General features: G+C 47.4%; 6 protein-coding genes across 6 annotated transcripts; 3 read left to right on the top strand and 3 right to left on the bottom strand.

Annotated features, from left to right (window-relative positions):
• Window positions 1-117: 117 nt before the first annotated feature.
• Window positions 118-1,179, bottom strand: F4807DRAFT_414880 (uncharacterized protein). The gene is made up of 3 exons (XM_047996995.1): window positions 1,001-1,179; window positions 758-808; window positions 118-662 (listed from the first exon to the last, which is right to left on the bottom strand). Exons 2-3 carry the CDS (start codon window positions 788-790, stop codon window positions 183-185), a joined length of 513 nt encoding a protein of 170 aa, XP_047856669.1. The 5' UTR covers window positions 791-808; window positions 1,001-1,179; the 3' UTR covers window positions 118-182.
• A 2,071-nt stretch (window positions 1,180-3,250) lies between these two features.
• Window positions 3,251-5,874, top strand: F4807DRAFT_360755 (major facilitator superfamily MFS-1). Its single transcript, XM_047995560.1, has 9 exons — window positions 3,251-3,883; window positions 3,937-4,163; window positions 4,263-4,282; window positions 4,346-4,406; window positions 4,459-4,538; window positions 4,602-4,803; window positions 4,892-5,326; window positions 5,382-5,535; window positions 5,586-5,874. Exons 1-9 carry the CDS (start codon window positions 3,629-3,631, stop codon window positions 5,619-5,621), a joined length of 1,470 nt encoding a protein of 489 aa, XP_047856670.1. The 5' UTR covers window positions 3,251-3,628; the 3' UTR covers window positions 5,622-5,874.
• Window positions 5,875-6,057: 183 nt separating this feature from the next.
• Window positions 6,058-7,256, bottom strand: F4807DRAFT_457652 (proline-specific peptidase; the record flags this gene model as incomplete). The annotated part of the gene is made up of 2 exons (XM_048001073.1): window positions 6,058-6,325; window positions 6,580-7,256. The coding sequence occupies 2 exons, from the start codon at window positions 7,254-7,256 to the stop codon at window positions 6,058-6,060; spliced, it is 945 nt and encodes a 314-aa protein (XP_047856671.1).
• Window positions 7,257-8,885: 1,629 nt separating this feature from the next.
• Window positions 8,886-10,780, top strand: F4807DRAFT_360804 (S-adenosyl-L-methionine-dependent methyltransferase). The gene is made up of 4 exons (XM_047995561.1): window positions 8,886-9,287; window positions 9,340-9,946; window positions 10,023-10,335; window positions 10,404-10,780. Exons 1-4 carry the CDS (start codon window positions 9,045-9,047, stop codon window positions 10,564-10,566), a joined length of 1,326 nt encoding a protein of 441 aa, XP_047856672.1. The 5' UTR covers window positions 8,886-9,044; the 3' UTR covers window positions 10,567-10,780.
• Window positions 10,781-10,998: 218 nt separating this feature from the next.
• On the top strand, window positions 10,999-13,299 carry F4807DRAFT_414892 (pseudouridine synthase). Its single transcript, XM_047996996.1, has 3 exons — window positions 10,999-11,342; window positions 11,413-12,957; window positions 13,022-13,299. The coding sequence occupies exons 1-3, from the start codon at window positions 11,095-11,097 to the stop codon at window positions 13,179-13,181; spliced, it is 1,953 nt and encodes a 650-aa protein (XP_047856673.1). The 5' UTR covers window positions 10,999-11,094; the 3' UTR covers window positions 13,182-13,299.
• On the bottom strand, window positions 13,300-15,172 carry F4807DRAFT_414894 (uncharacterized protein). The gene is made up of 3 exons (XM_047996997.1): window positions 14,934-15,172; window positions 14,376-14,521; window positions 13,300-14,192 (listed from the first exon to the last, which is right to left on the bottom strand). Exons 1-3 carry the CDS (start codon window positions 14,962-14,964, stop codon window positions 13,947-13,949), a joined length of 423 nt encoding a protein of 140 aa, XP_047856674.1. The 5' UTR covers window positions 14,965-15,172; the 3' UTR covers window positions 13,300-13,946.
• Between the last annotated feature and the right edge of the window lie 143 nt (window positions 15,173-15,315).

The following is a 15,315-nucleotide window of genomic DNA, read 5'->3' on the forward strand; positions in this document are numbered from 1 at the left end:
AACCCTCTAATTAACCCCACTACTTTTAAACCACCCCCCCCCCCCCCATTTTTTTTTTTTTTTTTTTTTTTTTTTTTTTTTTTTTTTTTTTTTTTTTTCTTTAATATTTTAACATTTTTTTAAGAGTTTTTAAAATTTTGTAAGAAAGGAGATTTCGTCATTAACAAAAATGACTTAGGACCTTAGCCCTTCCTTTGGGAGCCTTCGTCCTGAGGTGGCAGCCTTATAGCTTCAAAACCGGGGCGCGGTTCTGACCTTGGAGGAAGGACCTCACTGGGCTTCTTGTCCGTCTTCCGCAAGGAAGTCACCCTCTTGATGGCATTCTTCGCACCCTCTGCCATCTTCCTCCGGAAGCTGCTCTTGTTTGTCGCCTTCGACTCAGTTGGTAGAGCCAAGGCTTGCGGGTCCAAGAACGCTGAGAAGCGAGTTGGGTCAGAGCTGGTGGCCTGACTGTTAGCAGTCCGAGGCCGGCTCAGGGAGCCCGAGGCCGGAGGCGCTTTGGTGGGCCCGCGGATGCGTTGCCATTCACCATTCTTGGTCCCGGGTGGGCTGACCCACAAACTACCGTCCTCGTCTTCTGCGGTATACTCACTAGTATCCGCGTTGTAGCCAATGACACTGAAGCCATGTGGCAAACGCTCATCGTCATCAAAGCGAGCCATCTTGACTTATTTGCGATTAGAACGTAAAGTTGAAGTAATAATGGGCTGTGTATTGGGTAGTTTGCGTATGAAAAGAGATCTAGATGTATCTGTACCTTGCGATGGTGGCTTCCAAATCCTCTCTCCATTGCATGCTTGTTCACCGCCTTAAGTAATGAGAAAGTTAGATTGAACGACCACTGTGAATCGGGATGCGTATGCAGTTTTTGAACAAGATCTCGTATCATGTAGCAATTGTTCCTATATTACATGTATGTCTAATCACAGGTGACCCGTTCGTTAAGAGAACGACTGTTGAGAAAACCCTCGGGTATGGAATCGGACAGAAGTTTACTCACTTATCAGTAGGTAACTACTGATATCAAATAGGCTAAGGAATGAGATTCGATAGTTGTTACGATCTCCTAGGGGGGTTTTGAAGTATGGGCGAGGTATAAGGGGCACCAATTAAATAAAGATTGTAGACATTGTGTAATGTGAGGCAACATCTTCCGATAGTTCAACGGTGAGAAATGCCCCAAATGATTCTGCCACGGGATTTGAGCCCGGCTCGTAGCCTTGTAGAGCACGTGTTAAGTGCGCTGCACGCACTTGATTACGTAAGTTTAGCTTAGTAACAATGGGTAGAAATCTACGCTCTCGTTACGGGAGCGTAGCTCCTTTTCGATCTGGCACCATCATCTAGCTATTCCGCGTGTTAGATTCCACGTTCAATTGCCTTTGAGGTTTACTGTATTAGTTGGAAAGAATTAAGGCGTTAAAGTTTTCGTAGAATGCGAGGATGGCGGATTGAAAAGGGGGAGCAAAGGGAAAAGGGGTATAGTAGCTTACGTAATATTTGTGTAACCATCTGTACTGACCCAAGAAGTTAACCAGGTACCTTGTACTCAACAAGATGTTTCATAAACAGTAAGATGTAGCTATCTACATAACTGGCATACGATTACAACTTCCACAAAGCCAATAACTGTACATTAGCGATAACGCAGGCCCGTTATACCTGTAAGCTTTTGTGGGCATAATTGGAGCCCAGGGGCTTCTGGCAGTTTAGTTACTAACGTCAGTGGAGTTGTAGTCTTATACCAGTCAAGGAGATGTAGTATTGGAAATCATTCAGCCCCTTTTCCATTAAGCAAAATTGCGTATCACGTAAGTTGCATCCTGTTGAAATAGACGCAGGTTATGAGTGTCATATTGGTTAGATTAGAAAGCAAGAACTCTAGAGGGTAAGTAGCCGTACGTAGGTTATACATATATGTCATAGGTATGGGGCGTAGATATCCAGCCACCCATTATTCCGACACATACCGTTTAAAAAAGATAAGGGCTTTATTCACATCCCTTTATTCTATCTAACAGTTCTTACTATATGTACTTCATGTATAATACTATCTGTTCTTACGTTTGTCTTGTCACCATGGATTCACGTCTTTGTCAAAAAGGCCACAATGGTTGTGCTACCGTTATTGCTATCGTGGTCACGGCTCACTAGCTACCTGGTACCTATCCATATCTAGTACCAACCTACCTAGCAACTCTTCTAGTTTACCGAGGAAATAATCTATGCATCCGATCCCTTCCTCGGGAAAATTATAATAAACCATAATTCTGTGTGGGGTTGTTTTCGTATAGGTATCTTCAAGATAAGGGGCATGATACGAATGTAAAGATAGAACATAATGCTAGCAATACTATTAGCTCGGAATTTGCACATTTTAGCCGAGGAATTGAGAGATTAAAAGTTACGTGAGAACGAGATCTAATGACATTAAATTATTTCGAATTGTTTGCGTACTTATCAGTAAGTAGGTGTATCTCAAAAGAATGTAAGGACTAGGAACTTGTAATTGAAACATGGCTTTTGTGTTGGGGGTACAATAGATTTGTCTTGGTATGTGAGTTCTAGATAGATGGAAATTTCATGCACCGTACATACAGCTTACCATCGAATAGAATAGGTACATAGGTATAAATTAAACTATTTTGCTCTGACAAAAGCCGCCACGGTGATTTATCTAGATTGATGGGATTACCCCGGATCACCCCGCAGATTAGCGGTCGGCCAGTAACTTGATAGGGCATAATTACCATAATTACCATGCGCTTCCCCGCAATCTAAGTCTTTAGTGCTTTACCCCGACCTCTAACCAAGTCTTCGAAAGATACCTCCCCGTTTAGGGCAGTCAGGGGAAGGCTAGGTGGGTCTAGACGGCGCCACCATCACAGATATCTACCGGGAAGATGGACTCGGGACCGCAGATGTCGCCGGATCTTTCACTGTAGAATAACCAATGGGATGGGTCCTTTCCAAGTAGGCTTGTACCCGAAACCAGCTAGAAAGCCACTCAGCAGCTAGGCTAGCGTTTGCCACAATGTTTGCTTTGTATCAGGTGCTATTTTAGTATCCCAGAATCCTAGAATGATTCTTGGCTAGATATACCTAGCTCCCTAAACATGGTTACTTGACGAAATATTTCGGGCATGACGGCACTCGGGAAGCGGAGGTATGCAACGTTAGACAAAGAGAGCGTTGATCACTCGCTTACTCCCCCGCAAGTTGTCGAGAGCAGCTCTTTGTCAACTTAAGGGATAAGTAGACAAAGGCTATCTACCCCAGACTAAATAAGCTTGCTCTTAAGCTCGCCTCGATTGGCGGGAAAAGGCTAGACTTCCACGTAAGCTAGTAAGGGTAGCTACAGATCGAGTTCTCGACATACACTTGGAACTAAAGTCCCTACCTACTCTATTCAATCGAAAGCCGCTTCCAATCGAAATGTTGGCATACCGCCCCTGACGTCCTCCCAAGAGACTTCTGCCAAGCAACCCCGGCTGATCCGTCGGTCGCTAACATCTCCACGCGTATCCCCCTATGCGGAATCACACATAAGCTAGCCACTCGTAGCTATAAAGGAACCCTATTGCCCATCTACCTATTTCTTAAACCTCCGGTAATACCTAAGCAAGCTATGACCATGGATCGCGACCAAGAAAAGGGAGAACTCGGCGTCGAGGAAGTTGAACACAAGAAGACGCAGTCCACAGATACCGTGGAAGATGAATTCACCGAGCAGGAAGGAAAGAAGATCATATGGCGAGTCGACCGCCGTCTGGTCACCCTGGTCGGGCTCTTGTATTGCATCAGTTTAATGGATCGGACGAACCTCGCCGCCGGCGCTGTCTCTGGAATGATCGAAGACTTGGATCTCGTCGGCACGCGCTACGTAAGGCTTGTCGGCCGCCACTTCATAAGCACACACTAACTCCTCAAAAATAGTCACTTGTTAGCCTCGTATTCTTCATTACTTATATCTTACTTCAGCCACCTTCCACCGTCTTCGTCCGTAAGATTGGCCCACGAATTTACCTATCCACGATCATCTTGGCGTGGGGTGCCGTTATGATTGGTTTCGGGTTCAGTCCGTCGTTCCAAGTTCTCCTCGTCCTGAGACTCCTTCTTGGTATCTTCGAAGCCGGTTATTTTCCAGCCTGCGTCTACTTGCTGTATGTTCTGGTCTCCCTTGAACCGATCGTTCTAGAAGATCTTGTTGGGTTTCAACCACCATTTAGTGAAGCGCGTTGCTGATATTGATATTCTCATAGGTCAACATGGTATACACGATGTAAGGTCTAATCACATTCTCTTGCGCGAGTAGTGTTAATGATATATAATTAACAAATTTTAGATGAGATGGGTAGAAGATACTCTGTTTTCTACCTCCTTGGTTGCGTAGCCTCTGCTTGCTCGTAAGTCACATTTCCGATCCACAGCCATATTTGTTGACTTAGAGTGGCATAGTGGCATCCTTGCATTCGGTTTGATACAAATGAATGGCGTTGCGGGGCTTCCTGGTTGGAGATGGATATTCATCATGGAAGGTGAATCAAGATGGACCCCATTCCTAAGAAACACGTTGTGTACTAATTAAGAAATGAACCTAGGTATTATTACCTGCCTTCTTGCCATGCTCGGATATTGGCTTCTAGTCGACTTCCCTGATTCTAAGCGCAAATCATGGCGTTTCTTAAATGACCGCGAACGCGCATGGATCATCAGGAGAGTCAAGGCTGACCGTGGAGATACCGAGGTCCCCAAGTTTAAGCTAAGTCTATTTTTAAGGGGCGGTTTAGACTTGAGAGTTTGGTAAGTGTGTGAAAAGGGGTTACCTTTCCTGGCGATACTGATATCCATCCTATTGGTGTCTATCTCACCAAGACTAACACTTTCCCAGGGGGTACGGACTGGTTGCTTATTGTACCAACACCATGACTTATTCACTCGCCTATTTCTTACCACTTATTCTCCACACGAACTTGGGGTTCGGCGTCGGCGAATCCCAATGCCTTATCGCACCTCCATACGCATTTGCCGGTATCTGGATGTACTGCATGGGCTGGATTGGAGATCGCTACCACATCCGCGGCCCTATCGTGATCACCAATATGATCCTCGCTCTTATTGGCTTACCTATCCTCGGTTGGCATCATAATGACGGGATCCGTTACTTCGGAGCCTTCCTTGTAACGGCTGGTTGTAATTCAAATATCCCGGGGTCATTGACTTATCAAGCCAATAATATTCGCGGGCAATGGAAGCGTGCCTTCTCCAGTGCCTTATGGGTTAGCTTTGCTAGCTTAGGTGGCATCACTGGTAGCTTAGTCTTCAGGTGAACGAGTTTCCTATTCATACTATTAGAATAGCAGACACTAACATGGTGCCAGGTCTCAAGATGCTGCTACCGGGTATAAGCCAGGTCTCTGGGCCTGTATCGCTTGCTGTCTATTTGGCATACTTCTTGTATGCATCTTAGATTTGTCATTCTATATCGACAACAGGAAAGCGGATAGAGGAGAAAAGGAGTTAGAAATATCAGATGTAAGATGATCCAAACTATCAATCTGGACCGAAGCTAACACGTCAAATAGGAGGATTATCAGCCAGGCTTTCGCTATACATACTAAGCAGAGAGGAGTTCTTACCTACCTACTTAATCGAATTAATAATTTTGTAGCTTTAATATCGTATTTAACCCTAGATAGGGATCATCTGAAAAAATAATTATTAGGTTATGTGTCTGCATAATATCACGTCGTTAAGAGCCACGCTGCTTAATGATTAGATAGGAGGTTAATATGCCGCCTTGTCTAGAACAAATTTAGAAGTAGGTAGGTAAAGGTGTATCAGCGCTCGCTCATGCGCCACGAGCTAGTGCTAGTAATATCCAATTCAATGACTTCAAAGGTTGGTAATAATAACGAGAATACTGGTAGATATCTAGGTATTCGATTAGTAGCTTTTGCTGCTCTCAGATATATGAGGATACGCTGGATATAACATCTTCTTCAGGTTCGACACAATGCTTCATCGCACCAATTCTCGAAGTTCATTATACGTTAGTCATTCCTTCTGCGTTAGAAACTCGCCAACGACTTTCAAAATCCTCTCTCGCCGGCCCCCGCCTTCCAGATGGCACATGTGACCACCATCTGGGAATGTGATCCAGCGGACCCGTGGAATAAGCTCAAAAAAGGGGACTTGGGCGATGTCGTGGGAGGTGTCGTATTCGCCATTGTAGACGAGAGTCGGAGCGCTGATTTGGGGAAGACGAGAGATGACGGTCCAATTGTTCAGCGAGCCGTCTGCTGTGAGAGGTGAAGGACCATTCCTAGACGAATTAACAGTGGGACCAAGGCATTCACGGTTCAGGAATAGGAAAACTTTCTCGGGGAACATAAGAAGGAATCCTGAAAAGGCAAGGAAAAATAGCATCCCCTGACGTATTTATCTCGACCCTCCGTCTCTGTATTAAGTCATTCAACTCTGCATATCAGGTGCATAACCCACCCTTCTAGGTACATGCGTACGGACGTATCATAGTAGGATCCAAGAGAAGAGAAAAGATAGAGATAAGTAACGTACATTGTGCGATACACTGTCGTGTCCTCAGTCAGATGCTTCAAAGCCGGCAGTAGCTCCCGCGGTGGAAATGGATCGGCACGGCACACGTGCTTCTTGTTGTAGAAGCCTAGCGCCTGCTTGTATGCAGGGCTGTCGTACTCGCCCTTTTGCTCGGCTTCGTCGAGGGCGTGCTGCATATTTGGCGGCATCTGGTCTCTCCAAATTTGAACACCGCGGGTAGCGAGCTCCTTGCTCGCAAGTGCGCTGGCGAGAACCAGCCTCCGGAGACCCTGAGGCCTACGGGCGGCGAAGGCCGCACCAAGCATGCCTCCCCAGCTCTGGCCGAGAAGGTGAAAGCCGGGACCACCGCGCAGCTCGAGGTGGTCTAGCAGGTTATCCAGCTCGTCCTGGAATAACTGCTCCTGCCAGAACGACTGGTCGCCGCTTTTTTGCGGAAGATGCGTGGAAGAGCCACAGCCTATCTGGTCGTAGAACACAACCGGGAGCCCGTATTTCTGCCAGAGATCTGCAAAGGTAAGGAGGTACTCGTGTCCCGCGCCGGGTCCTCCATGTGCCACAACAACAGGAGGAGTGCTGCCAGAAATGTCACCGATTATCTTGTAGTAGGTGAAGCAGGGTTCGTCAATTGACGATATCTTGAAGGGCGCTTTGCCTTCCTTGACCTGGATCTCAGCCATGGTTTAGCGGTGGGGATGTCCGGGAAGAGAGACGATGAGGAAATTGTAAGAAATAAAGATAAAGCTAACGGGGGAAAGTAACAAACGTTATATTATATTATATTTCTCGCCGATCATCCCGACTCATAAAAATAACGGTCTTTGGTGGCGTGAAATTGTGTAACGGTCGGGGCAAGGAACCCACAAGTCCGTCTTGGAAAGCGCTATTCCGCCGTATTCTTGCAGAAACAGAGTTGGAAGGATCGGGGTTACGACCGGGTTACCCTAATAGTAACTTCAGAAATTGTGGTTTCCAAAGCTCCAGCCCACTCTTAGTGCTTTCACTAATGTGTTTTGAGTCTTAAGCCAAACATCAATTTGCGCATTACGGTCGACGATTGGATGTCCGGCCTTGGCCTACCTTACCTACCTAGTGAGTTCCTCTTAGTATATCTTGAAACTGAACGACACTTGTGAGATGCCTTTACTGAAGGGCGACAATAGCTTTGGATTTTATACATTGGGTCGTCGATCTACGTGTTCTCCAGTGAGTAGTGCTTCCGCCCCAAGCTCTAAGCCCGTTAATAGCTATTCAGAAAAGAAGGTAACGTTAAGAACTTACGTTTAGTGATATTTAACAAGGTGTTAAGACATTCTAGACATAGATAAAATGAACATTGTATTGAGCATCGGGCGCTTTCTTCAGCACCTCCCGATGATGCGACTCGACTAATGGTCTTAACATCCACATAGTCTTGAATAGTCCTCAACCTGCTGACTAACGACACACTTGCATGTGAACTCAGCGCTCTCTTCTTCTACCGGCGCACCCTCTGCTATGGACTGAAGCGGGCCGTGTTTGGACGATAACTTGGATCACGATCGTCGCTGTTTTCCATGAATTCTCGCCTTTCAAGAATTGATAAGTTCTCAATGTGGTACCTACACATTCCTCAGCTCTCTGGGATGGGACTTATGCCCAATAATGCACTACCTCCCGTTTCTGTATGACTTCCTCCTGGATGTTCGGATAGTAGTGCTTCCAATCCCTAACGCATATACGTTGTTCTTTGCACCTTGCTTGAGACTGGAACAGCACTTATTGCCCTCTCCATCTACCTCAGAACCGGTGACATAATGCGTAGTGTGAAAAGCCTCCTGGAGCTATATTTTCTACGCAGTGGTAGCATCGACGCTGCGCGAAACACAGACGTCCTTACTACCAGCGGCGCCAATGAATACGGGAAGGTCGGATCTTTCAGCGCCTACCCTCGGGATAGGCCAGACGTATTGATGACTTCCCTCAAACATCGGCTCATTTTCTGGATGACCGGGAGAGAGGGCCCAAGTATGACGAATCATTAAATCTGTAAGCACTAGAGGGTACCTAGACACCGGGCTCATGACATCATAGTCTCTCTTGAACAACTTAGCAATTATTAAGACACAAGGCTCACTCAAGCAAAAAGAATATACAAATGAAAATTTAGGTGAACTTGCTTTGGGCTTTTCCAATTTGAATTATAGACGTAGGATCAACTTGACATGGATAGGTGACTCAGTCCTACCCGGATCGGACACATGTGGAGCCATCCGGACTCGGCATTTTCTTTCGGGAATCGGCCGTAACATCATATATGTCTACTCATGAGCGGACTACAAATAACTACTTAAAGTCTTGAATTCCGTTAAATGATTCGCACTCAAAATACAGATTCACATCACTTTATTCTTATAATTTAGCATCATAGTTGCCGACATCCCCAAGTTAACTTGTCAAAGTTCACGTGTCAACCCCTATCCAACACAATGGCATCCCTAAGACCCATTTCCGAACTTGCAATAATCATTGAACGCAACACACGAATAATCGAGGATGGGTTGAAAGGATCACCTGGAGCTCAGTTCTCCCTTGCGTTGGGAGCTCCACCACAAATTGAGCTACCTCATTCTTTGGAAACCACTCGTGGTGAGCTGCTTGAAACTCTGGACGAGTTACGTTCCCGTGTATTAGGCCCATTGGGCTATCTTTTCGCACAAGTGTTTCCCACTGTAAGTACAAATCCTTCTTGGGTAGTAGTCCAACGGCTGATCATGATCATAGCCCGCTTTGGTAGCTATTTTCCAAACACTGTATACATTTGACATCGCCTCTCACGTGCCCCTTTCGCCGGGAGATGAGATCTCGTACACGGATCTTGCAAAGAGTTGTAGTCTCCCGGAAGACGAGATATGCCGCATAGTCCAGGGTGCCATCGCTTTCCGCATCTTTGAGGAAGTCACCCCGGACGTGTCTATCAGACACAACGCCATCTCCGCTGCGTTTACCGTCCCCCAGATGAAGGACTTGCTGGGTTTATTCGTAGGCGAGCAATTGACGGGCTGCTTTAAGATCGTCGAAAGTCTCCAGCGATATCCAGGGACAGGGGAGCCAGGACATTCCGCTTCGGTGCTTGCCTTCAGAGAGGCTAAAGCAATCGAAGAGAGTGGAATCAATAAGGAGATTGCTGATCCAAGCAAGAATCTCTTCGACTATCTGGCCGAAGATGAGACGCGAGTGGCCCGCTTCCGTTCAGCTATGGGAATTTCAACAAAGTCCCTAGCTTTCAGGTCATCATACTTTGTTGACAGTTTGCCATGGGCAGACAAGGACCAGTGTCCGGAGACAATCGTCGATATTGGAGGATCCGGTGGTGACCTGTGTCATCAAGGTAAGAAAGTCTCCTCATCTTTCATTCTAGAAATATGCTCCCAGTCATTAGCAAGCCACTAACAGTAGTCTTCAAGTACTTCGGACCTACCCTCACGTTAAGAAAGCCGTTGTACTGGATCTCCCAGAAGTCATCGCCGATGTCAAGGTTCCCGGAGATCTAGAAAACAGGTTAGAGTTTGCGGGCTATAACTTCCTCACGCAGGAAGTTACGCACCAGGCAGACGCGTACCTCTTCCGCCACATCTTCCATGATTGGAGCGACAAATATGGCGCCAAGATTCTGAAGAACCTAGTACCAGCCCTCAGAAAAGGAACGAAGATTTGGATCTGCGAACTAGTTCTCCCTCCTCTGAGCGACAGGAACCATACAAGAGATCAAACGCAAAGGCGAGTCAGGATTCGCTCATATTCTCCTTTCCTCTTCTCATGTGCAATATCCTAACATCAAGCTTTAGGACCGCGGATATCTTCATGATGTCCGGATTTAACAGTAAGGAGAGGAGCAGGAGTGGGTGGGAGGCTCTCTTGGCTGCGGCGGATGAGAGACTCCGCATTGCCAACATTATGAAGCCTGATGGTGCCCATGACTCGACCATTGAAATCGTATTTGACGCTTAGTGTTTAGAGAACAGTGAGTGTATCTATGATTGTATCATAAATTGGATTAGTACTGAAGCCGTTTCACTTTTCTCACCTCAATGAATAAGTTATATCATATACCGTTGTTCGGTTTGTTTCCCGCCGGGTTCGTCATACTTAGTAAAGGGCGAGTGTGTTATTACATACCTAGGTAGGTTGAATCCATGTTTTTAGGGTGAGGTCCCGGTGATTTATTTTGGGTTGAATTCTACCAACATTCTAATTTCAGGGGTTTGGTTGTAGAAGGATATTTCGCATAATTCGATAACTTGGTAGAGCGCTTACTAAAGAGATTAGAATATGCATATAGGATGCAAAATGCTGGTACCAGTATGCTTGGTGGGCAAACCTAAAAGGCTTCCTTATCGATAAAACCGTCCCTCCTGGAGCACCTAGTACCTAGCTCCTTCCTGTAGATCTTTTCAAATCTTCAAAACTTGGGAACTTTTTTTTCTAACTTCAATTAATTCGTAGTTCAGCGATGCGAATTCACCATCGCATTTCAAGATGGTTTCCGAAGACACTATACGCGACGCGCCAACCGGTGATTCCAAACAATCTTCGGCATCTTACAATGGTATATCCAAACCTACCTCTGATCTTCCTACGAACTCAGACCCGACGACAAATTCAGACGTTGCGGGGCCAAGTCGCCGCAACGATCGAAACAAACACGCGAACGGAAAGTCTAATGCCAATGGTCGTCGAAGAGGTCAAGACTTCAAGCGCAACGGTCCGGGGCGAGAAAAAGACAGGTTAGTTCCAAGCCTCTGACAATTGGCTCAAGGGACCTAAACAAATACCTACCTACTAACCAGCTCGCAGCAGGGGATATATAAATAAGCGTGAGCGCAACGAGAAGGAATGGCAAGAACGAAAGCGCAGAAGGCTCGACGAGAACGGAAATTCCACAAAACCTAGCGAACCTAGTTACATGAGCATTCAGTTTCCCGAGGAAGAGATTGCCGCCGAGGAGCGCAAGCCGAAGCGCAAGGTAGCTGTTATGATCGGGTACGACGGTACGGGATATCACGGTTTGCAGATAAACCACAAGGAAAAGACGATTGAGGGTGATATATTCGCTGCGCTCGTAGCCGCGAAGGCTATATCAAAAGCCAACGCCGACGACCTTAGAAAGTCTAGCTTCGTGCGATGCGCAAGAACCGACAAGGGTGTCCATGCTGCGGGGAACATGATATCCCTAAAGCTCATCATTGAGGACCCTGACGTAGTGAAGAAGATCAACGAGAATCTACCCCCGCAGATTCGAGTATGGGGTATCCAACGGACACTCAACTCCTTCAGTTGCTACCAAGCTTGCGATTCGAGGTGGTACGAGTACTTGATGCCAAGTTATTGCCTGCTGCCTCCCCATCCCGAAAGCTTCCTAGGAAAGAAGGTTCTAGAGTCTGTCAAAGAACATGGCATCGAGGAAGAATACGTGAAGCGGCTTGGCGAGGTCAAAGATTATTGGGAGGAGGTGCGGAAGAACGATATCCAACCTATCTTGGACAGCCTGGATCCTAATGTTCGAGAAACCGTCATGCGACGTATGTCCGCGGTGCTCAACGATACCGAAGATGGAAAGGCTGCAGACGAGACAGCAAAGCCAGAAATGCCAGACGAGAAACTTCCCGACGTCTCAATTGAGACTAAGGAAGAAGTCTCTGGGAGCAAATCTGAAGGCAAGCCGACGGAGGTATCTGATTCAGCGCAGCATGACCCCGCGGAAGAATTGAACGTCGAAGCGGGCGCCACCACTACTCAAACTGAAAGCGCTGAGGACTCGGAGGTGAAGAAGCCTAAAGAGATGCACCCAGTTGATCGCGCCTTAAAGCAGCTCAAGGCCGCCTACGTTACTGCAAAGCGACGGTACCGAGTTACTCCAGAGCGGATATCCCAGCTGCAGCAAGCACTAGATCGATACAAAGGTACCAATAATTTCCACAACTATACCATCAAGAAATCTCATTCGGAGGCCTCATCAAAGCGGACTATTCGATCCTTCATCGTAAACCCTCAACCGATTCAGATCAACGACACGGAATGGCTTTCTCTCAAAGTTCATGGGCAATCCTTCATGATGCACCAGATTCGCAAGATGGTCGGCATGGCAGTTCTCGTTACCCGATGCGCGACACCCTTATCTCGCATCAACGAGAGCTACGAACCTACCCAGATCAGCATTCCTAAAGCTCCGGGACTCGGCCTGCTACTAGAAAGACCCGTGTTCGAGACTTATAACAAGCGCGCCAAGGACCAGAACAACCTCGCGGAACTCGACTTCGGCAACTACGAGAAGGAGATCCAAGAGTTCAAGGACTCACAGATTTATCGCCACATCTTTGAGTTGGAAGAGAGGGAGAATTCGTAAGTTGTCCCATGCTAGGTTCTTGGTGCGGGAGTACGAGAACGACTTACTAATATCTTGCAGGTTCCACACCTTCTTCCACCAGATAGATAACTACAAGTTAGGCTACTTCCTCTGGGTCACTGCCGGAGGCATAGACGCAGCGGTGACGCGAATAGGAGCTATACCCAAGGAACTAGAGGCCGAGTTAGGAGACGACGGGGAGGAAGATGCGGAGAGTTAGATGTCCTTTCCGCGAGGTTTAGCCCCATGTTTACCCATATAGCTTACAGTCAACCTAAGGTCTTAGCATTTGCACGAAACATAAACGCATTCATAGCGAAACCACAAGTTCGGTGATCTCATGTTAATACCAAAGTCAGTGTATTCATCGGCCACTAATGTAGTAGGCATCCGCATCGAACTTGAGGCTATTAGACTCATTCGGTGAACCTATGGCACCTCGCCAGCCAATCCTACTTCACGACCCGAAGGACCGCAGCATGGTAAGCGACGTTGTCCAAATCCACGGCAACCCGGCAGCTTCAAAGATGGGGATATGCGAAATCAGCCGTTATACTTGATTTAGTCAGGTTGCCGCCCAGGATTTCTTCCAAGGTGGGAGTCTACTTCGGCTTCCACTTCCTGACAACGTCCATGACAGCCTATCGCGCACCTTGGTGGTAGTCCTCGTCGGCATAACTACGGGCAAATTCGTCCTTTAGCTCCTCCTCGGCATCCGCATCCGCATCCGCATCCTCATCAGCTCCACGTCGAAGATCAGAATCACCACCACCCAGGTAGGCAACCGCATTAAACATCACTAACTGCCGCCTCACCTCGCGCTGACGAACGCAACGATCCTCGATAAACCCATCCGTAAACCTCAGCCAGGATACGGGCCGTCGTCGCAGTCGCGCAAGCTCGGCGGAAGCTTCGGCGTTTTGGGGGTGGTGGTGAGAAAACCGCGCGACGTAGAATCCGGTCGCGCGCGACCCCCCGCGCGCGCTTAGGAGCCGGACACGGACAAGGATTCGTCGGCGCGGGCGCGGGCGTCGTCCCGGTCCACCACCGTCGTGTTCAGCGCCGCGTCGCGCATCGCGAGGGCCTGGTCGTACAGATGCGCTACGGAGCGCGCCTGCGCGTCGATCACGGCCTCGCGGCCGTCGTCCTCGCCTGGCTGGCGCAGCGGGCCGCGCATCCAGAGCGATTTTAGCTCGCGGTTGATGGCGAGTAGGCCTTCGATCTCTGAGATCTGGGGGGGGTGAGGTTAGTCGTGTCGGGTGAGTAGAAAGGTAGGTACTTCGTAGAGAGGGAGGGAGGGAGGTGGGTAGGTGCTTGTGTAAGTGGGGTGGAAACAAGGAAGGGTGATTTTAAGGTAGAGTGGAGGGGTAAAGGAAGGTGATAGGTGACATAAATGACGATTGGGAAATCATACTAAAGCAGCTGTCTGCATCTGCATGGTGAAACTAGTGGATGAAGCATGCTCGACGGTGTTGCCGTCTTCGGGAATGGACGCGGTGGAAGCTGTGACGATGTTTCGAAAACAACTCAGGATCTTGGCGATCGCGACGTTGTGACGATCTATGATTGAGGTTTTGTTAGCTTTGAAATCGACGATGAAAGGCTAGAAGACCTGGGCATCTCATGACGATGCTTCTAGTACTGAAATGTAACAACGTCCCGAGAGCGAGGCTCGATGTGGATGATAAAGACGGCCAGGGAAGAAACGTCAATAGAATTCGCAAGAGCAGGTTTAAAGGTCGACATTGACCCACGAATCGTCATAGAACATGATCAAATTTATAATTAATCCTTAGAACGACCTTTCAGACTTGCGCTAGCTGCGCGATCCTATTTCGTAAAGCGCATGCCCTTCTCGTCCGACCTATAATGAATTGGAGGAACGATTACGCGACAGAAGAGCGTTGATATGTACGGGGAAATCGCACCAGAAGTATACACGCATCATTGTAATAAAAATGACCTGACTTACCGAGCAGGTTTGAAGAATCCCGTCGATTCATCTTTGCTGATGGCTCAATGGAGCTTTGGTAAATAGTTCTATGAAGGTTGAATCAATGTGGGGTTTCTGGTTTAAGGTGATAATTTTGAAATCGGGTAAAGTTGAACGACATGTGGCCAGATTGTTTTATGTTAGGGTTCATTCATAGATGACTCCTCTTCTATTGCCATGATGATAAAACGAGGAGTGCATTTATTATTGAGTGTAGGATGGACGGTGACGAACGGGGAATAGACCCCATTAATTCTTGTCTTGCAGTCTACTAGATCACGTGAAGCCGCCTGATGAGTCTTACGTAATCTTGATACTTACATAGGTACCTACTTTGTAGTATTGACAGAATTAAGGGGCA

This window comes from Annulohypoxylon truncatum (genome assembly GCF_022578515.1).
Source record: "Annulohypoxylon truncatum strain CBS 140777 unplaced genomic scaffold F4807scaffold_7, whole genome shotgun sequence".
Taxonomy (NCBI): domain Eukaryota; kingdom Fungi; phylum Ascomycota; class Sordariomycetes; order Xylariales; family Hypoxylaceae; genus Annulohypoxylon; species Annulohypoxylon truncatum.

Bases quoted from the DNA above. Each gene is read 5' to 3' on its own strand.
- F4807DRAFT_414894 (XM_047996997.1), bottom strand. From the start codon at position 14,964: ATGAATCGACGGGATTCTTCAAACCTGCTCG. The intron at 14,522-14,933 runs GTAAGTCAGGTC...CCTCAATCATAG, and splicing joins GGATTCTTCAAACCTGCTCG to ATCGTCACAACGTCGCGATC. The intron at 14,193-14,375 runs GTATGATTTCCC...CACCCCCCCCAG, and splicing joins AGATGCAGACAGCTGCTTTA to ATCTCAGAGATCGAAGGCCT.
- F4807DRAFT_360755 (XM_047995560.1), top strand. From the start codon at position 3,629: ATGACCATGGATCGCGACCAAGAAAAGGGAGAACTCGGCGTCGAGGAA. The intron at 4,407-4,458 runs GTAAGTCACATT...AGAGTGGCATAG, and splicing joins TGCGTAGCCTCTGCTTGCTC to TGGCATCCTTGCATTCGGTT. The intron at 4,804-4,891 runs GTAAGTGTGTGA...ACACTTTCCCAG, and splicing joins GGTTTAGACTTGAGAGTTTG to GGGGTACGGACTGGTTGCTT.
- F4807DRAFT_414880 (XM_047996995.1), bottom strand. From the start codon at position 790: ATGGAGAGAGGATTTGGAAGCCACCATCGCAAG. The intron at 663-757 runs GTACAGATACAT...AAATAAGTCAAG, and splicing joins TTGGAAGCCACCATCGCAAG to ATGGCTCGCTTTGATGACGA.
- F4807DRAFT_360804 (XM_047995561.1), top strand. From the start codon at position 9,045: ATGGCATCCCTAAGACCCATTTCCGAACTTGCAATAATCATTGAACGC. The intron at 9,288-9,339 runs GTAAGTACAAAT...TCATGATCATAG, and splicing joins TCGCACAAGTGTTTCCCACT to CCCGCTTTGGTAGCTATTTT. The intron at 10,336-10,403 runs GCGAGTCAGGAT...ATCAAGCTTTAG, and splicing joins ACAAGAGATCAAACGCAAAG to GACCGCGGATATCTTCATGA.
- F4807DRAFT_414892 (XM_047996996.1), top strand. From the start codon at position 11,095: ATGGTTTCCGAAGACACTATACGCGACGCGCCAACCGGTGATTCCAAA. The intron at 11,343-11,412 runs GTTAGTTCCAAG...ACCAGCTCGCAG, and splicing joins CCGGGGCGAGAAAAAGACAG to CAGGGGATATATAAATAAGC. The intron at 12,958-13,021 runs GTAAGTTGTCCC...AATATCTTGCAG, and splicing joins TTGGAAGAGAGGGAGAATTC to GTTCCACACCTTCTTCCACC.